The sequence below is a fragment of the Leopardus geoffroyi genome, chromosome C2, assembly GCF_018350155.1.
Source record: "Leopardus geoffroyi isolate Oge1 chromosome C2, O.geoffroyi_Oge1_pat1.0, whole genome shotgun sequence".
Classification (NCBI taxonomy): Eukaryota; Metazoa; Chordata; class Mammalia; order Carnivora; family Felidae; genus Leopardus; species Leopardus geoffroyi.
The window spans coordinates 38590114-38613238 of NC_059333.1; the positions used below are offsets into that span (position 1 = coordinate 38590114).

A 23125-nucleotide genomic window follows, 5' to 3' on the forward strand; every position below is an offset into this window, starting at 1 on the left:
CTCATCCCGTATTAGTGATGAAAAATTTGAGTACAGAGACATGCTGTGTCTTCTTTAAGCTCACATCAGTAAGTGATGAGGGCTAGTGTTCTAAACCTGGTGTTAAATGCTTCTAGTAAGTAAATGTGCTACATGAACATGACATGAAACACTGCATAGGCCATTTTAATTTCAAAAATTGATCATCTTGGAGCTCCTGGGTGGCTCAGTCGTTTAAGCATCTGACTTCAGCTCAGGTCATGATCTCGCAGTTTGTGAGTTAGAGCCCTGCATCAGGCTCTGTGCTGACAGCTCCGAGACTGGAGCCTGCTTCAGATTCTATGTCTCCCTCTCTCTCTGCCCCTCCCCTGCTCACACTCTGCCTCTCTCTTTCTCCCAAAAATAAACATTAAAAAATTGATCATCTTGCAGAGACTTAATTCTTGAATTTCCATTCTTTCCGTGGTGATTTTCCAGTTTGTTTATATGTACAAGGAGTCAGCTCCTGATTACTGGCTCCTTGAGGCCTTCATTATGTGTCTTCTTAAACTGCATTTGTTGAGATATTTAGTAGATCTTGTCCTACAGAACCTCCTGCCATTTGTGATCCTGGTTCATTAAATATTCAACAGTATGAGAAGTCTGGTATCTAACCCCTCAAACTTCCCTTTCAAAAAGCCTAAGAAAAAAGAATCTAATTGGAGTCTAATTTAACTCTGAAAAATTTATTCTGTCATTACATATGGATTTCCCCCCTCAGATTTTATCTTCGATTATTTATAATGAATCATTTCTCATATAATTTGCTCATTGTGTCATAAAAACCTAGAAAAAGTATCCATGAAATATGTATACTGCTGTTAGTATGACCTCAGATTTATATCTTAAAAAATGTTGCTTCGAACTATATTCACACAAATAAGGTCCTTTCATGGATTCTTTGCCATTTTATTTTCCTTAGTAAATCTAATAATATGATTAGAGTTGCTCAGATAATCTTCCATCTCAAGGTTTTATTCATTTCTGATTCATTGTGTCTATTATTAAACCCAGCTGTTGATGTTTTTGAACAAACTGATTTCTGAATTAACTCTACATTGTATTCTATAATAACCCCACTTCAGTATTATCATGGGTTGCTCCCAATTTACTTTTAGATAATTAAAGCCTCTCTTTATTTCTATCCAACTTGCCTGTTTTATTTCCCAGAACACAAGGATGTGATTTCATTCATGTTGCTCTAGGGGTCTAAAGTTGATAATCATTTTTCTACATCTGCCCTCATCAGTGTCTGCTTGCAATATACATTGCAGTATCTCCATCCCTTGGCTTTCTCTCATTAGCATTCACATTCCCACTGATATATTGTGTTTTTCTGCCACAAGCCATTCCTTGTTGTTTTCTATAAAGGCAGTACCTTTGCATCAGAATTGTCCTAATTTCCCTAGCATAATAGATATTTTCCTTGTATTGACTTGTTTATGATGATTATTTACATATGAATGCATTGGCTTCAGACTTGGTGACATCTATTACTGAAATATGAAAAATATATACATTTCTCAATAGCCGAATAAGCAATTCACAAGTTGGTATAGGGAGAGAAGAAAATCTAGGTCATCACAAAAAAAAAAAAAAAACAAAAAACAAAAACCTTACTTATTTGTCTTTTATTGTCATGATGAAAATTCTAAACATATTAAATTTATATATTATTTGATAAATCAGAACAAAATAAAAGTGGCTTGATAATTTCCATATCCAATATATTCTAGTGGGTATTCATTTATAGAATGTCACAGCTATAATTATATATATGTATTTAAATGTATATTTATATAGGTATAGGTATATTTGATATTTGATATAATTTACAGGTTTAATTTATATTTTATATACTTTATATTAATATTTACTTACTATATTATTTGGTAAATTGGTTAACTTACCAAATATCTACCTGTAAAATGACGAAATAATCATTGAAAGACTTTGCGGAATTGCTAGATCTCTGTAGCTGTGATTTAGAACTGATGTGTCCAGGGAAATGTCTTAAATTTTATACATTTCCTTCTATAGAGTGCCATTTTTCCCCCCAGGAAGACTTTGTCGTTATATAGTTTTATTGTAAAATAAGCATTGACGAGTATAGTTGATGTAGTTAAGATATTTCCATGGAGGTAAAAGTCATTATTCTTATTATATACCTGTATTACTTTATTATTTGAGATCTTTCTTACCTAATCACACTTTTTTTAACCTGAAGAATCACATCTACATTGTAAAGTTCATATGCCCAGAAAACAGTAAGACACATTTTGAGATTGTATAGATGAATTTAACATTATACAGTCATATAAAAGCACCTCATGTTTATCTCTTGGAAACACCCAAACATCTATACTTTCCCACAATATTTACTGAGAAAAATACAACTTCCTTTACCTTAGCATTTTTAAAACAATTTATCAGCATGATTTGCCTTTTAAAGAATATGATTTCCTTCATTCTTAATTTTTCAAAACTGCATGCATTTAAAAAGAATTAGAGTTAAAATATCAGTAATCCAGATTTTCCTCTTACTTGCCAACACTCCCCACCCATGTGAGATATATCATAAGAATCACCATAATTACATATGAAGGGTATTTTGGAAAGCTTGATATTTTACACAGGAGGACTTGGGTAAATACTTTCCTAAAATTTAGGGCTCTTATTACTTTTTGGTAGAACAGAAGGATGAGATTATAGTTATTTTCTGCTTTTAGAATTTCAGATATTTGATTTGAAGATGTGAACAGAGTTTGGGTACTGATATCTAATGTCAAGAAAATTTTTCTGTACGGTACCTGGGATATCATACATTCTCTATACTATAAACATCTCAAATCTTTTTAGTACATATAAAGATGCAGGTACAAAAATAAATAAAGTTAATTTTTACAGCCATAATGATGACAATTCAATGTGCAATACAATCTTTAATTTTTTTTTAATGTTACTGAGGGCTCAAATGACAGTGAACTTAATGTTTTCAGAAGCAGATTGGATAGATGGTGACCAAAATATACACAAGTTGTCTATGGGGAAAATAAAAAAAAATAAGGTTGCATGTGTGGGACACTTTAAATTATGAGAATTCCTGTGTATTCTTCTTTGACAGCTCTCTCTAGCCTTTGGATTCTAGCCTTTTGTCTCATACAATTATCAATTTTCACGTAAAAACTCAACGTGTGTAACTCAGTGATATTTTCTTTCAGTCAATGAGAACTAGAAAATTTGTTATAAAGTCTGTTCATAATCTTTAGTAAAAAATTAGGTCTCCACATCATTGAGGTCTTTACAAGAGTATTATAACAGTTCCAAACATTTGATATTTTTCAACTCAGTTTTGGCTTTTTAGTTTATAATTTCATCAATGATTCCAGTTCTCACTATCCAAGACCAAGAATTAAGTTGATGAGTTAAAGCCACTTATTCTGAATTAAGTGGCAATCAATATTTTCACCTGTTCCTAAACATAATTTTTAGTTTAAATTTGAAACAAAAAAAGTTATTTTTGACAATTTCTTTTGGCATTCAAGTAGGTTAAAATGTTATCTATCCTCTTCTGTAAATGTCAGTGAAAAATGTCAACTTTGAACCAGTGACACTACATTATATTCTTTGTGTGTTTTGCCGCTTTACATACAAGGTTTTTCTTATAGTTTATTTCTCCCTAAGAGGCGGCACTTTGTTAATATGGCTGTGTACAATATTCTGACAAGTGCTGAACCTACGCTAACAAAAAATGGTTCTTATTTATGATGTGTCAAATTACTGTTCTGAGAGTAGACCTTTTAGGTTGCATTCAGCCTTTAATTTGACTGAATTTAAATGGCATAAAATGCCTTTTAGTTGGGCCTTGGCTGGCATATTATATATCTCATTTCAATGAAAAACATTCACATGCAAATATGGTTTGTTTGGAGTGAGGACAAATGCAACTCTCATGACTGATGAAGGCTTTTGATCACAGTTCTACAAACTGAAACCTTGAAAAAGAAGAGGCTATTTGGACCGGCATCTGCAATCCCATGAATTATTTAGTTCACATTATTCATAAATCTCTTTGAAGAGGAGGTTTTATGAGGTTCTAAGGAGGAGTCGTCATAGTTGTGTTGCCAGCTCCAGTGTTCGCTGAAGTGCCTGTCTGCATAGGAACACTTCCTTTAAATGTTGTGTTCTATGTAGCCTGAAAAGTGTATTACCTGAGTAGTCTAGTAAATCTCTCAAGAAATGGAATCTGATGCCCATCTTTTCCTCAAGCCACCCACCATTGAATCTAGTAGAAGGAAAGATGGAGTAAGCATAATGTAAAGCAGTTCACATAGATTATAAATACAAGTGGATAGATTACATCAACAGAACACATTTCTAACCAGGCTCCAGAGCAGAGCAAGCTCAAAGCTCTCCTTCCTTCAACACCATGATCCTTCTTTCCTCCATACCTATGCGCTGATGCAGCTGCCTGGAAGGACCTCCCTCTTCTCTTGTTCCGGATTCCCAACCAGCTTTCCAACCAGCTTTGTTTAGCTGGTGAATTAATTTTTCTCAACTTAATCCCTCGCCTAGTTTTACACTTCCATTTCTTTTGAACTACTGTTCAAAACAAATTATGCATTTGTTTCCTTTTCTAGAAGATAAGGTCTCTGAGGACAGGGATCTTGTAGTAATCACATTTTTGTTCCAGAGCAACATCATCCCTGTAATTTATAGGGCATGTTCAATAAATGACTGTTAGATTATCTTCACTTGACTTACTGCCAAACTGCATCTCTTCAATGGAACAATGGGTATGTCTTATATTGTTTCCAGTTTTTATTAAGGACTATAACTTCAAAATTATTACTCAACTTCAATTATTATGGACAGTTTAATACTGGTTACACTTTAGGAAGAGCATCCTGTTAGGGGTCGTCTATTGGCTTTCAACTGGCACAGGGGAGTGTCATGTTCAGAACTAGTTTCAGAGAATGAATCACAACACTTAATTACAATTTGCTCATTTGAATTTTTTTTTTTTTAATTTTTTTTTTTCAACGTTTATTTATTTTTGGGACAGAGAGAGACAGAGCATGAACGGGGGAGGGGCAGAGAGAGAGGGAGACACAGAATCGGAAACAGGCTCCAGGCTCTGAGCCATCAGCCCAGAGCCCGACGCGGGGCTCGAACTCCCGGACCGCGAGATCGTGACCTGGCTGAAGTCGGACGCTTAACCGACTGCGCCACCCAGGCGCCCCTGCTCATTTGAATTTTTAAGTAATGCTTTAGAGTTTTAAAATTAATGGACAGTTGCAGTTTATATTGCCGAATATCTATCTTTCCCTGTATTTAGAGTGCACGTTATTTGATAATCAACGCTGGGAGGGAGATTAGACCAGATAACTTTTAATGGTCTCTTCCAACTCTGAGATTCTCTGATTCTCTGAAATCATCCCAGGTGGGATTTTAGGTTTAACAGTGGATTCAAATGCAAACAACCTGAATAAATTTACTTATAGTTTGTTTAAAAATCCTGAGAACTGACTTTATCTTTTCTCTAAAATATATTTTCTTGTAAAATGCTGGGACTTCTCAACATGTTTATTAATATGTATGTATAACATAGTTTGTGAAAGGGACACCTGGGTGGCTCAGCCAATTAAGCGTCCAGCTTCAACTCAGGTCATGATCTCGCAGTTCATGGGTTCAAGCCCTGCATCAGGCTCTGTGCTGACAGCTCAGAGACTGGAGCCTGCTTCAAATTCTCTGTCTCCCTCTCTCTCTACGCCTCTCCTGCTCACGCTCTGTCTCTCTCTCTCTTTCTCTCAAAATAAATAAAACACTAAAAAGTTAAAAAAAAACAGTTTGTGAAATAATGAAAAATAGCATCATGACAAGAACATTTTCTTTATTGGTTAGTTGTATTATTGTTCCATAGATAAGAGGAACCAGTTCCTAGGTAGTGAAAGTCAGGATATAAGACAAAAAAAGTTCTTGTGACTGAATTAAGGTTACCTATTGACATTTTACCGATTAAGATAAACTATATTTGGAAGTTTGTTTCTTCCAAATATTTAAATAAGGTCAGTTATAATACTCCATTCAGAGAATATTTGACTCCGTTGAAAAATATGGATAGCCCAGACCATATTAGTGTTTTTCTTTTTTCAATTGCTGCCCATGTTTATTAAGACTATATTTGATACAGAAATCTAGGTCATGTTGTTTTTTAATTCATTTATATAATACTTCTAAAATAACTTTAAAAATACCTTTTAAAAAATTCTAATGTCCTCAAGCTGGGCCAGGTTATGGTGCATTTAATGTACTTTTTTTGTTTGTCTTACAATAGAATTGTGAGACCCTTATATCTCAGAAATGTCTGAGATCATATCTCTGAGAAATCCACAAAATGCTTTGTGGATTTCAAGTTTAGATGTAGTAATAATATATTCTCAATTGCTCATCATCTGTTTTCATGACTTACATAAAAAGTTAATATCTCCCAAACCACAATGTACACCCTAAAATTCACGTTATGATTAGCATTCCTATATCAGTCAAGGAAAAATAGTATTATTTATGGACCCAGAGTGTTAGATAGCAGGTAATGAAAATTTTCTGGAAAATAAATTATACAAAAATCCCTGACTATATCAATATAAAATAAATGTTAAATAGAAGACAAAACCAAAGAAACATAGGAAAAGAAGATGACACTGAGGTTTCCATAAGACCCACTGTAATCAAATATTAACAGCCCAGTATTTATCCACCTACTTACAATTGATTCAATAATGTGATTTATTTTCCTGTCACTTATTAAGAATGTAACTAAAATAGTATTGATGTGTCAGAAAGACTTGATTATATTAAATTATAGTGAAAACTACTGGAGATCAATTCTAAAGAACTTGGAAATGACATTTCTATTTTTTTTTAATTTTTTTAATATGAAATTTATTGTCATACAACACCCAGTGCTCATCCCAACAGGTGCCCTCCTCAATGCCCATCACCCACTTTCCCCTCCCTCCCACCCCCCCATCAACCCTCAGTTTATTCTCAGTTTTTAAGAGTCTCTTATGGTTTGCCTCCCTCCCTCCCTCTCTAACTTTTTTTGTTCCTTCCCCTCCCCATGGTCTTCTGTTAAGTTTCTCAGGATCCACATAAGAGTGAAAACATATGGTATCTGTCTTTCTCTGTATGACTTATTTCACTTAGCATAACACTCTTCACTTGATCATATTCTCTGCATTTGGTTGATGGAGGGATGTACTACTGTAAATAGGCAACTATGTACTGCTTAAATTAGCATGCCTTAAATACTGAATGTATGTTAAATGTGTGTATCCTGGGTCTGAGCTCTTTTAGTGTCAATGACTCAATTTCAGGGACTCATGACCCCATCTGAAGTATAACTCAGGATGAGATCAGAGAAGCAGCAGTGGCTGTGCACAAAATTCTGGAAGTCACTTTTCACCTTGCTGGAGCTCCTCATTGGGGTGATCCAGTAGAGGACAAAACCAAGTATTTCTTGATCACATGCTCATGCATGGAGGAGCTTGACTTTGCCAGTCACACCAAAGTGATTGCTTTTGGATCCCCTGGGAATTGAACAAGTTACCTAACCTATGCTGAAGCAGATTAGATAGATTCCCTTAAATTATTTCCAAGCACATTTTCCATTTACACAGCTCTTCCAGAATTAGCCCATATTCTAGCAATTAAGAGTTAGGAAACAGAGATTCTATGTTCACTTCATAATTATTTGCTGGAATGCTATAGGCATATCACCACGTGGTTCTGGTTTCACATCTCTATTTATACATTTTCTCAAAAAAATACCTTATTTTTTGTTAAACATCTTTTCTGTTTCTGCCCCTTGACCCATCTTTTTTCACTGCTGTCCCTAAGCTGAAGCTGAAAACTGTTGTACTCAGTATAAGCCCTAGGTAGTATTGATTCTCTTATTTTACATCAGTGAATACCAGTCATCCATTATAATAATTGCAAAACTGTTGTAAGTCAATAAATGTGCTGACTAGAAGATGCTTGGGTTCTCTAACTGAAAACTATTCTTTTTTTTTTTAATATATGAAATTTGTCATCAAATTGCTTTCCATACAACATGAAAACCATTCTTAATATTAATATGGAGTCCAGCAATGATTCTTCCTAGATAAAAATAAAAGTAATAATTATGATAGTATAATATGAACTGAATAAACTGTTTTATGTGCATATGATTATGCAAAATTATTACATAATATTATATTCTATGTACGCACATGTACACATATACATGTATATACACAATAGAGGATGTTTATGTCATATAATTTTCTCACATTGCCTTCTGCCTTATTAATGGTTATATATGACAACTCGAGAATTTTGGTGGCTCAGAAAGTATTCAAATAAGCATATGTATGTAGTTGCTTTACAATTTTGCCATCAGTATTTATAGGCATAAAAGAATCACTTACTTTGCATATGTTTAAATTAGTAAAATAGAATATATTTTCAGTTGAATTATGAGTAAAAATTCTAATTAGAGTAGTAGAAAAAACTGAAAATATGATATCTAGAAAATAGGAAATGCAATCAATCTCATTGATGTTGGGGATTAGTTTTCTAAGTATTTCTTTATAAAACATTTCTTTTTTTTTTTAACTTTTTTTTTTTCAACGTTTATTTATTTTTGGGACAGAGAGAGACAGAGCATGAACGGGGGAGGGGCACAGAGAGAGGGAGACACAGAATCGGAAACAGGCTCCAGGCTCTGAGCCATCAGCCCAGAGCCTGATGCGGGGCTCGAACTCACGGACCGCGAGATCGTGACCTGGCTGAAGTCGGACGCTTAACCGACTGTGCCACCCAGGCGCCCCTATAAAACATTTCTTAAATCTAATAGTGTCCATGCAATGAACAATCTGAACGATGAATATTAAGTTTATCCATTAAAATTAGACACTGAGGGAATAATATGAGACTAATCTTCAACACTATATTTTATTCCAGTAATAGATTCAGGATAATATAAAATAGCTTCCTGGGTTAGTAACATAGATATAAAATATAACTTCAAAGGATTGTCATGTACTTTATTTATTGAGAACCTTTTATTCTGGTAGTGCCTCAAAGCTTTCATAATAATATATGACTGATACATCTAAGGGTTTGCATTTATGTTATAGTCTCTTCTAGAGGCATGAGTTTGAGTCCAATTTTTTACAAAGTCTTGAAAACTTATCCCTATTCCTATCACAGTGAAAGTCATAAGCCTACAGGGAAGTATGGAATAAGCATAAGAAAAAGAGATTTATAAATTGGTAGTGACTCATGAAACTTAAAGAGATTCTTGAGAGCAAAAGAAATAAATATAGAATAAGGTAGTGTAAATATCTTATATGTAAACTATCAGTGCTAGAAGCATGGAAACAGAAAGAAAAAATTCTTAATACAAAATAACAGTTATTTTGATACATACAATTAATTCAGAAGTCAAATGATTAGTTCATAGAGGAAATTAATGTGTCCTACATTTTAAAGTCTTAATTTCATCAGCCAAAATTATTTCAATAGTGCCTGTTAGCCTTACACAAAACATAAATAATTTACTCACGTGACAAATTGACCACATTTAAATATAAAAAATATACAGTCAATACTTTATTGTTTTATATACACTATTATATTTAATCATCTTATAAGAAAAGTCATGTAGAAAAAAGGTAATATTTAAAACAGAAATAAGCTTAGATGTTTAATTGAATAAAGATTTTAAAGTTTTTTTTTATTATCAGAAATTTCAATCATATTACTAATCAATAAAGAGAAAATATAATAAGGAACATGCATCCCAAGATTACTTTGTAAAGAATCCCTGGCAATAGATCATCTTTTTATAGATGTTTACTTTTATAAAAATATAATGACTTAAAAAATAGTCAAATCGTATATCCCACCTAAATATTAATATAATTCCTTAGTATCATAAAATATCCAGTGCTCAAAAAAAATTTAAAAAAAAAAAAAAAAAAAGGGGGCGCCTGGGTGGCGCAGTCGGTTAAGCGTCCGACTTCAGCCAGGTCACGATCTCGCTGTCCGTGAGTTCGAGCCCCGCGTCGGGCTCTGGGCTGATGGCTCAGAGCCTGGAGCCTGTTTCCGATTCTGTGTCTCCCTCTCTCTCTGCCCCTCCCCCGTTCATGCTCTGTCTCTCTCTGTCCCAAAAATAAATAAACGTTGAAAAAAAAAAAAATTAAAAAAAAAAAATATCCAGTGCTCATCAGACCCAAAGTAGTTTGCACATGGCAATTGTTTTGGTATGTCCCTTAGATTCCCCTTCCATTTTTTTTTCTCTTTTTCCCCCTGAAATCTATTTGCTGAAGGCACCAAACGCCAAAATTGCCTGTGTGTGGTTCCCAATATACAAGATTTGACTAATTACATTGACTTGATGTATTTTTTTGTCCCCTGTTTTTATTGTACATTGAAAGTTCACTGTAGAGGCATGATCCCATCCAAATTTAATTATTCTGGCAAAAAACAAAACAAAACAAAACTTTTCAAATGGTATTGTGTCCTTTTCCATGGGAAAGGAATGTAATGCCCAGTAGTCTCCCTTTAGTGATGATAGCATGAATGGTGGTTGCTACCTACATATGAGAACTTGTTAGGAACTACAGAATGGTGGTTTTCAAATTCTATTATTTCCTCTTTACTCAGTGACTGGCGTATTTGTATGAAGAGAAATTTCCACCCATCAAATATTTGGTTACTTTGGTGTATAACTTCTTTCACGAACATTTCTTTCTCAAACGTCATTTTTTATACTTGTTTCCCACTGTAAAATTTGTGTTGTTGAGAAAGAAAAACTTGTGAAAGAGATTAGATTCTGTCACACATTTTCAAATCTTCACATTCTAATGAGCTTTATAGGGAAATGCTAATGTTTAGACCATGTTAGTTGATAGCTAAGAAACACGTTATTTTAAATAAGTTTCAAGTGATTAGTGAAATAATGTGTTTAGCTTTGTGTTTGATGGTGGGAGAAAAATGAGAAAAGGGGTAAAGTACGTGGTTATCTAGACCTGAAATGCAATTAGTTTAATTTCCATGTCTTGAAAGACTGTAATAATGTGGCAAACATCTGATAAAATAAATGTCCTACTACTTCCTTCCCATTTTCAATTCAGCATGATATCCTTCTTTGTAAAAAGATATCAAACTCATTTGGCATTGGTTAGCACTACAATGCTGTGCTATATCTACTGATTGCATTTTCATGTAGCAGATTTTAACATATGTGCCTGGTGTTTTGGTTATAAATTTGTGAATGGCTCTGTGACCTAGAAAAAAAAATTATCCTCTGTGGATCTCAGTTTTGTAATATTTTGGATCTCCTGGTTTCATTGTATTTCTTCTAGAAAGTAGTGATAGTGTATTCTCTTTCACTTTTACAATGTACACATATACATGAGTAACTTTTTCATATTAAAAAAATTACATTGTACATTATCTATCATTGGCAATGTTTTATTTATTTATTTATTTTTGTTTCATTGTAGAAATTTGGTGCAAGGGAAACATCTACTATATCTGAATATGAAGTCATAGATGTCAGTAACTTCTGTCTCCTTGGAAAGTCTAAACACTTTCTAACATCATGATTTCCATAGTAAGAAACAATGATGCTTTATATATAAATTTGCTTATGAAAGGAAGAATACAAAACACTAGGCTAAAATATCAAAGTATTTTGAAAAAATCTACATAGTCTTAAATGAAAAGATCCATACTGCTTTAGCATTTCCTCCTTGTGAATAAATACCAGTAATATCTTTGCTATTTACTAACTGTTTCATTGCTAAATAATTTTTCAGCAAGCCTTTCTAAAGTAACCACAAATTCCATATGTTCAACACTATTTATACATTGCAGATACTAATAAAGTATATCACTCTTTTGTTATGACAGTAGATCTTAAAATAAGAAGTAGGAATTAAAAGAAAATGTGACTAGGTTATATCAATTTTGAGGTAGGTAAAATTTTTCTATTCTCCCCTGAGAATGTCCGCATGCCGTATTTATAGTTCTTGTACTTTATTGTGAGAAACACTGTCTTAGATTCACAAAATTCTTCACAAAATTGTTAGCGATAACTTTCAAATAGAAAATCAACGAATTCAATGAGCAAATTGTTAACATAACCAACTAATTGTATTTTTACTTTTTGATCATTTGTATTGGAGTTTTTAGAGGTAACCCTTACTAATATAATGCCTAATATTCATTAACTACTCAGCAATCATATGTAACTAGCTATGATAATTCTATTATTATTCACATTTTTCTTCAAAAGCACAAGTTTTCACATTATTCATGTAATTTTTAGCAGTTACAAATTTAATACTATAATAATCTCTGAAAAAATAGTGCAAACAACTGTAATGTTACAGTTACAAATGACTGCTTTAAGTATAAATGTGAAGAAATATTGATATCATCTCTAAAACTTTTCTCTGGTCAAAGTACCTTTATTTCCTTTCTTTTCGTTTTAACTATGAATGTTAAAATTGCATTTTTAAGATAATTTTCATCCCTTTTGGGTGGTGTGCAATGTGCACTTTACAATTGACTTATAATTGGGCTATGCTGACAATGGAAAATCTTACAAGTATTGAACATGACATTTATGACAGTATTGCTGTCATCTTGGCTTCTTTTATTGAATATGCAGAGAATTATAATTGGGCTAAGAAGCCTGGTAGCCTGGCCTCTTTCCAATTATATTAACCAGCCTAGTCTAGTATTAGCTGCCTGAACACACAGAAACAGGCAGAGAGCTTTTGTTTTCCTTTCTATTCTATGTTGGTTTCTACCCTGTAATTTAAGAATACAATCATCTGCCTTCATGCAATGTTTGAGAACTTTCAATTAATCACCTCCATTCCACTGAGAAATGTAAAGATTTACCTTCTCTATTTTTATTTCTTTATTTTTACCTAATTTAATATGAATTTTTATGAAATATGAGTTGTATCTGTTACATATTAAATACTGATTGTCTCAAATATTTCTAAGTGTTTTAGGTAAGTTTTCCTTGAATTCATGCTAAAATTTTTAAGTGATAAATTTGAATTTGAAGAAAAATTTCTCTTCCCATGAACAAATCAATATACACTGACGCACTGAAATATTTTCTTTGAAATTGAGGCAGATAACATTTTGCATATTCTAACCATGCGTTTCAGCTTTGTGTAGTGTTAAAAACAATACAAAAGAGGAAAATAATGATTAGAAGTCTGATATCTACTAAACATCTACCAAGAAACTAAAAACTAAATTTAATTGAAAAAAATAGTAAGAAAAGTTCGTTTATTTCGAACACTAGATTCTGTCGTTTTGTCTATTTTTTCCCCTCTTTTTCTGGTTTCTTATTTTAGACCATTAAATATATTTGAGTATTTCCTTTCCAAATAATCCCAACTCTTCCATCTGTAATATTTAAGATCTTCATCTTTGTCAGTGTTTTATCCTCTAAATAGAAATATGAAAATAGCCTGCAAAGCTGTCCTACAGAAACAAAACACCACCACAATATATTAGGCATATGACACAGGATGGGCATTGCGATAATGTTAGTAGGAGGAAAAAAAAATTCTACAAATGACCCCACTATTTATCAATAGGCAAAAAGTGTCACATTCATATAGACTATTGAAAAACATGTAACTATTAAAATAGTGAGTTAGAAGGCAATGAGTTAACCTGGAGGATGTGAAGGAAAGCTGACTGCAAAGTAATGTGTATGATCCTGTTTGGGGAAACAAAATATGCAAAATATATAGGTTTTTAGCTTTTATATTAGCTTTTTTTAATAAGAATTTCAAATTTTATTTTTCTAACAATAGCAAACTATTTAGAAGTATTTGACTATGCATTGTGTCTAGAAGTCTTCCTTAGAGTGGGAGAGAGCCAAAGCATAAGAGACTCTTAAAAACTGAGAACAAACTGAGGGCTGATGGGGGGTGGGTGATGAGTATTGAGGAGGGCACCTTTTGGGATGAGCACTGGGTGTTGTATGGAAACCGATTTGACAATAAATTTCATATATTTAAAATAAATAAATAAATAAATAAAAATAAAAAGTTAAAAAAAAAGAACTCTCCTGTATAATGCTTCTAATTTCCTCATTAAGTTTACTTCTGCCCCAAACAGTGTTTACCACTAGGTATAAGTAAATTGAAATTTCTACTCCTTAATGGGAATAATGCCATTTAAAGTAATAGAGTTTTCTCCTTTTATAGCTATGTGGTCAACCAAGCACCAAATAACTGAAATCTAATGAATCATGCAATTTTGATTTGGCTTTGTAGACCTGATATTTGCAGTTCAGTCAGTGACTCAGTGCCTTAAACCCCATTCTTAGATCACAGATTTGGAAAGCAGACACATTCAGATTCAAATCCCAAACTTGCTTCTTTCCAGCTGTTTCACAGTCAGCAAGTAATTTTACTTAAAAAAAAATAACGTTTATTTATTATTGAGAGACAGAGAGAGACAGAGCATGAGCATGAGAAGGGCAGACAGAGGGGGAGACAGAGAATATGAAGCAAGCTCCAGGCTCTGAGCTGTCAGCACAGAGCCAGACGCGGGACTCGAACTCAGAAACCGAGAGATCATGACCTGAGCCGAAGTCTGAAGCTTAACCGACTGAGCCACCCAGGTGCCCCTAATTTGACTTTTCTAAGTCTCAGTTTCCACATCTGTGAGTCAATCAGTAATAACAAAACTTACTTCTTGAAATTGTCATTATTAAGGGGCAGAAATATGGAAAGCACTCAATCTCAGTGCCTGACATTTAGTAAGCCCTCAATAAATGCAGGGGAGTTTATGGGTTATATTTTAACCGTTAAATAATACAAAATATGTTTAAACTATATGTATGTATTTCTTTAATTGAATTAACTAATGTTGAGTTAGGAAGGACATATAGAAAGAAAACATATACATACAGTCCTTAAAATGAATTTAGTGCCTTAACGATGTTTGGTATTTGCACTATATGTCTCCTATCTATCCTACTCTTTCTTATTCAAAGACTTTAACCATATACTAACAAAATATAACCAATTATCACTTTCTTAATTATAGATTCTATTCATCTAAAGTGTGTTGATTATATAATCATAAATATTACCGTTTTAAACTTTAATAGGAATAACGTATCTATTTTTCTTACTGGATACTCTAATATCTAACATGTTTGTTTTCTTCTTCTTGTGCAATCTTTCCTTGGAACCAGCGGCTGCTTCAAAGAATAAAATGAAAGGTGAGCTCCTGTCATTCTGCATGACTCACCATGGTTCATTTTTCTGGTCCGTTGTCTAAGCCATCTCAACTGATGGAGCCAATTCTGTTGGTGATAATACTAGTTCCATGTATGGACATCGGTCATAAATTCCTACAAATATAAATAATATTATTTCACTTCTTCAGTTTCTGATATATGTCTATGTTTGCATGATTGTGAGTTTGTTTTCTTGTTTTATTTCTAATTTTATTCCTAGTGGAATACAGTGCTTTTGTGCACCAACATTTGCCTGTTGACCTTAGTTTCCTTGATAAAATTGTGAATACAAAAAAAATACACCAGAGAATAAAGCTGATAGCAAATGTCTCAAAAGCAAAAATTCACAGAATTACGTGAAAAGAAAATATCTTCCTTTAAAAAGTGAATATTATAAACTGTACATTTGTATTTATGACTTTTCTTCCATTTCCTAGTTGCATTAAGTTTATATTTGCTAGAATCCTGGAAATATAATTTCATGAGAGAGGATGTGCTTGTCTAATGCCAGAATATCTCCCTGAAAGGAAAAATACTTTTGGCTCAATACATCTTTACGGTTTTGAAAAAAATCAAATATATGTATGCTACTTTGTCATGGGTTTATAGTTTATATGTGTCAATTATATATTCTCAAGAGCAATCTATATATTTATTTTTTCACCTTCTTATCCAGAAAAATATATATGGTTTATCCTTCATTTATCTTTCAAATATCTTTCATTTATAGAGCAAAACTGCAGTTACCTTATTGGTCACATGTCTATTATCTTCAGTTTCCTCATGTACAGAGTTAGAAATAACAGTAAAAACTTAAAAAGGTTGTTGAGATGATAGAGTTAAGTAAAATATGGAAAACAGTTTGTGGACTAGTATTTTAAACAATGCCAGTTTCCTTTGTTTTTCACAAACCCAGCTCTTTGTAGAGAAGTTTCTGGATCTTCATTGTTTAGCATTGCCTTGCCTAATACCTTCCTGTATTCTCAAGAGGAACAACCCAGTAGTTTTGTCTTTTTCAGTAATTTCCCATATTCAGATCTTCTACAAGCCCACCCTTTTCTATTATCCCTCTCCCTCCAGCCCTGCCTTCCCCCACGTTCATATTGTACAGCTAGTTTTCACACTATGACAGATTCATCTTTGAAGTGTTAACTGCTCCCTATTTATAAATCTAAGCATTTAATGTGCAACTACTATTTTCCTAGCAATATCCTTGTTTTATAGAACACTGAAGACACAAAAGACAAGGTGGCAAAATTATTGTTACCCTTTGTTTTACCCTCCAGTATAACCTCTTATGTCGTTTCAATACATATCCTAATAGAATTAGCCAATCCTTGCCACAGTAATTTTCTGTCTGGTGGTGAACAAAAGAAATACATTCATAGAGCATTCAAGAAATTACTTGATAATTAATGCACGTTTATGTATAAGCATAATGTATATTTAAAAAAGCTTAAGACGTACAACTTTAGGAATGAAGATTTAAAAGCAATGTATAATAATGTATTCATTGTAGTACATAGATTTTTGATTGAAAAGGGAGTTAAGGAGATATTGAGATACATACTGAGGTTGAAATACTCTTTCTCAGAAAATGCTTTCTGTGTGTGTGTGTGGGGGGTGGACTTGAACTGATTCTTGAAGGATAGGTAGGGTATACAGAAAAAAAAAGTAGTACATGGAAAAAATAATTTGAAAACATAAGTAAACAACTGAAAGTAGGAATGAGTACAGTCCATTTCAGGATAGTGAGGACACCTTTTGATGAAAATCTATGTTTTTATGAGAGTGAAAGAAAATATGTTTGATGATGCAACAGACAATTGTGTGATTATGAGTCATTACTGCATTTGATTACCTAAAACCTCTTCTCACAATCACATCTGTGGTCACTTGGTAATTCTTAAAAACAACGGGTGATAATTCAATTTACAATAAACAGGTTAGAAAGTCTGAAGTACAGGAACCAACTTTTAATTGGAAGATTATAACCATAAATTATGTTACAAGTGTCTGTCAAATCAGGTCAGAATTCAAGCTGGCTAGGATTTTGCAATGCAAACATACTTATATGCCCAATTTAGTACTTCTCAGAAAGACATTCCCACTGTCCTACAGCTATCTATTTTATTTGAATCTTCTTTCTCCACCTGTGTAAAAGACTACAGGAAGTTTAAGGACATACTTTACCCTATGCCTATATTTTTGCCATCTCCCAAGTGTTATGGAGACACAAAATGATACTTTCTAAAATGAACTGTGCCTCAAGTAGAAATTGAAATTTTATTTCTAATGATGGTTTGAGACAGATGTATATTATGTAGAGATAACAGAAAGAACTACTCAGTATTTTTATTGTCCAATTTCCATGTCAAGGCAAGTGGTCTTCAAACAGGAAAGGAAAAAAAAATGTGGGAAAGAGGAAAATAAAACCCAAGGTAATGCAAGAGCAGTTGGTTGTCTAAAAATAGTTCATTTCTTCTGACCCAAACAAAGCACATCCCAGGGAACCAAGGGAAGTATCGAAGAAGATTGCATCTCATTCATTTATCCTTAAGGAATGATCCAAATGTGGAGAGTTTCTGGAATATTGGAAAGAAGAATATGTCTTGATTTTTTTAAGGAAAAAGGATTACATTCCAGAAACCATAGACTGGAAAATTTGACATTAAATTCCCAGTAACATTTTAAAATAAGACTCTTAAAACAGCAATTTATGAGTGTTTAGATTAAAAGAGAGTTCACAGAGTCAGTTAGCAGTTATTAGTAATGACATAGAAAATTACCCTAATTTTCTCCCACTCTTTTTTTATAATGGTTATTATATCAGTATCTGAGGGCAATGGTATAAACATATCTGAATATCATCAAATATTGTAGCAACTAAACCTTTCCTTATCTGTGCAGAAACTGTCATTCTGAAGATCACTAATTTTTCTTTAGTGGTCAAAGTGGTTTCCCAATCCTCATATTACTCAATTTTTTCCTGCTGGATAGATAGATAGATAGATAGATAGATAGATAGATAGATAGATCTTGATCTTCTCTCTCTGTATATGTATATATTTCTATTTCCCTTGGTTTTAGTGTGTCTGTATAGATTTCATTTCTTCTTAATTCCTCTTTGCCTTTCTTTCTCTCTCATTTGCTATCTTGTTCTGGAATATAGGTTTCATTTAGGTTATATCTCTGATCCCTCAAGAGATTGCTTGTTGCAGTATTGGTCCATTTCTCTATAGTCCCTTAAGAAGATGAACTTCACTTCCTACAAAATAAAGGAAGCAACTATTTTCTAGATGAATATGTACCCACAACCAATCTCCCTCACCACTATTGACTATTAAGAGAAAGACAAATGATCCAAACAAATTCCTCTCCTGAAAACTTAAAACTGGAAAAGGTTGGTGGGGAGAGGGGCGCCTGGGTGGCTCAGTCAGTTAAGCGTCAGACCCTGGATTTCAGCTCAGGTCGTGATCTTACAGTTTGTAAGTTCAAGCCCTGTGTTGGGATCTGCACTGAGAGTGCAGAGCCTGCTTGGGATTCTCTCTCTGCCTCTCTCTCTCTTTCTCTCTCTCTGTCTCAAAAATAAATAAATAAATAAACTTAAAAAAAAACTGATAAAGGGGGAAGGAGAGAATAGGAAAACTGAAAGGGGTAAGAAAAAGGAAGAGAAATGGGAATCAGTTTTGTTATACTTTGTGGGGATGAATTTTGTAGCTAGGCTGAGTAAGAAGATGAATTAAATTTGAGAAAAGAGAAACAGGAATGTACAAAGAGTGAAAGTGAAGAGAGTGCCCTTATGGTGCCCAGTTCCCTTGTTCTAATAAAGGATTCTATTTTATCCTTGCCCTTTGGGTTTATGACACAGCTCTCTTGTAGTTAAGCTTCTAGATAGATTTCTTTTGCTTGCAGTCAAGAGAACAGATTAATATAATCACCTTCTTCCTCTAAAGTGTTCTTAGTTGATTTTTGTTAACACTTTTCTAGACTTGATCTTCTATTAACCTTCTATCTGATGTTGCCATCACCCGGCTGAACATTTGAACCTGAATATGAAAATAATCTCATCTTTTTTTTTTTCAAATCTGAACTTTTGGGGTTTACTATGTCTTCTCATGAACAGCTATTTGCCTAAATTCCTAGATGATTTGAAACATGCTTAATTCTTCCACCTTAATGCACCCATAACTGATCGATTATCAAATGGACCTAAGTTTATGGGGATGAAATGATTGTTTTGGTTTTGGTTATGAGGATTGTAGCTTTTGCATGGATCCCACTTCTTCAAACCATTCATTCCTCAGAGCTTTCCTGGAGTAGTTTCTATTTGTCTCCTGCTTCAATACTCAACATTAGACAATCTATTCTCTCTTCATATATCACGGTGAATTCATATAACATCAGTTTACTATCCAAGTTGCATTCATATGCCCTACACTCATATTTCAGCAAGATAACCAATGCTTTGCCACTTAGAGATAGGGAAAAAGGTACCTTGGAGTGTTCCTAAAATTTCTTTCCATGAAAGGATTTTATTTCACTCTATCATAAACTTACAGACCAAATGTATCATAGTGATTAATATTATTACAGAATATTACAAAATTTCTAAACAGTTTTAATCCAATAAATATATTTTTGTCTTCAGTCTGATTTTTAGGCTTTATTTTTTATTCAGAATTTGACAGTTATAGTGGGGATAATATTTTATTCCATTTCTAGCTATTACCTTTAATCATATAATCATTTTTCAGTGTTCAAATAAAAATTAACATAATTACTCTGACTTTGCATAAGAATTAAAAGATAATGAAGGACACTCAGCAATCTAAATTGAGATACATATGTGGTTTAGAGAAGAATCAGCATTTCAATTTACTGGATTTAAGTGATAGTCATGCATAATATTATTAAATAAATGATTTATTCATTTATTTATATTGTAAATATAAAGTCTGCTATTCAATCAAAATACAACATTTAGTATCCCGAGTTTCCCATCATATTATACCTTTTGAGGGTGAATTGAAAGGCACATACGAGATTGACATTGAGACATTTCTTTAAAGTATTTTTAGATATTGTCTTCAGTGGAGTATCTATAGCTCAGTGTGTATTGTAAATATACACTATATATTAAGAAATTCCACTTTGTAGTCAGACAGACACAAGTCCAATCCTAATTTTTCAACTTAACCTGATTTGAGCACCTGGAAAATTGATTAATTTCATGCAACATTCAACTCTTGTGAAAACTTTATGGAATAATGTATAGAAAGGGGTTAACCTGGGGAATGGCACCTATTAAACAATACATTTTACCTATAGCTATTGTTATCATCATTACTATTATTATGTAAATGATGTCTGTGGAGAAAACAAACATGTAGTCAAAGACAAATCCAAAAACTAAAACTTCTCTTTGAGAATCTGCTATATGTCATTTTCGTGGTGGCTTTCATATGTTTATATTCATTATAATGTTAAAATAAACACATAAAATATAACATGAATGATCCACTTAGGCATATGTAATTTTTCTTTCTTCACATTTAAATATTAAAATCCAAAGTGTATACATGATATCATTAAAGAAGTTCAACCAGGAGTGCCTGGGTGGCTCAGTTGGTTAAGCATCCGACTTCGGCTCAGGCCATGATCTTGCGGTTTGTGAGGTCGAGCCCCTCGTCGGGCTCTGTGCTGACAACTCAGAGCCTGGAGACTGCTTCAGATTCTGTGTCTCCCTATCTCGGTCCCTCCCATGCTCATGCTCTGTCTCTCTCTGTCTCTTGATAATAAATAAATGTTATTTTTTTTAAGAAGTTCAACCAATAGCAAAAGAAAAGAAAAAATTAAGGAAATTATGTTACAGTGAGATTAATCTAATACTTAAAATGTAAAAATTACTTGCTTTTATTATATGTGAAGAAACTGAGAAGTAAGATTTATATAATTTCTGTTGAAAACATCACTCAACTCCTTTTGTTGAAGCTATGTTTATATTTTAAATTTAAAAGTATAAGGAATTAAGGGGTGCTTGGGTGGCTCAGTCGGTTGAGCATCCGACTTCGTCTCAGGTCATGATCTCTCGGTTTGTGAGTTTGAGCCCCGCGTCGGGCTCTGTGCTGACAAGCTCAGAGCCTGGAGCTTGCTTCAGATTCTGTCTCCCTCTCTCTCTACCCCTCCCCAACTCATGCTCTATCTCTCTCTCTCTGTTTCTCTCTCTCTCAAAAATAAATAAACATTTTTAAAAAACTGGAAAAATAAAAGTATAAGCAATTAGGGGCACCTGGGTGGCTCAGTCAGTTAAGCGTCCAACTTCAGCTCAGGTCATGATCTCATGGTTTGTTAGTTCGAGCCTCACATAAGGCTCTGTGTTAAAAGCTCAGAGCCTGAAGCCTCCTTCAGATTCTGTGTCTTTCTCTCTCTCTGCCCCTCCCTCGCTCACACTTTGTTTCTCTCTCTCTCTCTCAAAAATGAATAAACATTAAAAATATTAATTTAAAAGTATAAAGAATTATCCAAACTCTTACATAACAACTACAAAATCTTCAGCAAAAGTAACTTATCAAGAAACAATTATTGAAGCTTAGATTTATTTATCCCACACAAGGCTGATGTAAGGAAATATGCTTGGAGTGTTAGAAATACAGCAGTCCCCCTTAATCCACAGTTCATCATTCCATGGTTTCAGTTACCAGCGGTCAACCTAGTCTGGATGGAAGCAGATGACCCTCCTTCTGATTATTGTCAGGTCAGCAGTAGCCTAATGCTACCTGTGTCATTCACTTCATTTTATGTCATCATAAAGGCATTTTATCATTTCACATCATCACAAGAAGAGTGAGCACAGCACAATAAGACATGATGAGAGAGGGGGAGACCACATTCACATAACTTTTATTACAGTATATGGTTATAAGTTCTATTATAAATATTGTTCTGTTTTATTGTTATTGTTAATCTCTGTGTCTAATGTATAAATTAGCCTTTATCATAGGTATGTATGGAAAAAAGCATAGTAAATACAGGATTCAGTATTATCTATGGTTTCAGTAATGCACTTGGGGTCATGGATGTATTTCCTGCAGATAATAGGGGACTACCTGTAAGGGAATTTAAAAGCATGTTATGTTTCTATAATGGATTCACTAAGGGGTTTGGGTAGAAGGCCCATGTAGATGGTACCTTTTAGAAGGTACATCTACCTTCTACTTCGTCTCACTTCTCTGGGAAAATTGCCAAAGATACTGATATATATGATAATGCAATGATGTTTTTAAAGATATAATTTATTTCTGAAGCTTTTTTTAACTTTTAAAAAAGTGGATAACAATTATAATAACTAATATTTTCAATGTTTACCATGTGCCAGACATTACATTGAACATTGTATGTGTGTTTTCTTTTTTTTAATGTTTATTTATTTATTTTGAGAGACAGAGTGTGAGTTGGGGAGGAACAAAGAGAGAGGGAGAGGGAAAATACAAAGCAGGCCTGACACGGGGCTTTATCTCACAACCATGAGATCATGACCTGAGCCGAAATCAAGACTCAGATGCTTAACTAGCTGAGCTATTCAGGTTCTCCTGTATATGTGTTTTCTAATTTAATCCTCACAAAAATCTTTGAGATAGATCCTGTTATTATCTTTATTTTTTTTAATTTTTTAATGTTTATTTATTTTTGAGACAGAGCATGAGTGGGGGAGGGGCAGAGAGAGGGAGACACAGAATCTGAAGCAGGTTCCAGGCTCCGAGC

The 23125-nt window shown here is 33.4% G+C and overlaps 1 protein-coding gene across 3 annotated transcripts in view; it reads left to right on the forward strand.

Moving 5' to 3' along the window:
• CADM2 (cell adhesion molecule 2) overlaps window positions 1-23125 on the forward strand; it is a 1073367-nt gene that overhangs the window by 720632 nt on the left and 329610 nt on the right. For 2 of the 3 annotated variants that reach the window (XM_045501674.1, XM_045501677.1), the window contains exon 2: window positions 15317-15343. The exons of the other annotated variant lie outside the window; for it this stretch is intronic. In XM_045501674.1, the coding sequence (XP_045357630.1) occupies window positions 15317-15343 (27 nt within the window). The remainder of the gene's footprint in view (window positions 1-15316; window positions 15344-23125) is intronic. 3 annotated transcript variants of the gene reach the window in all.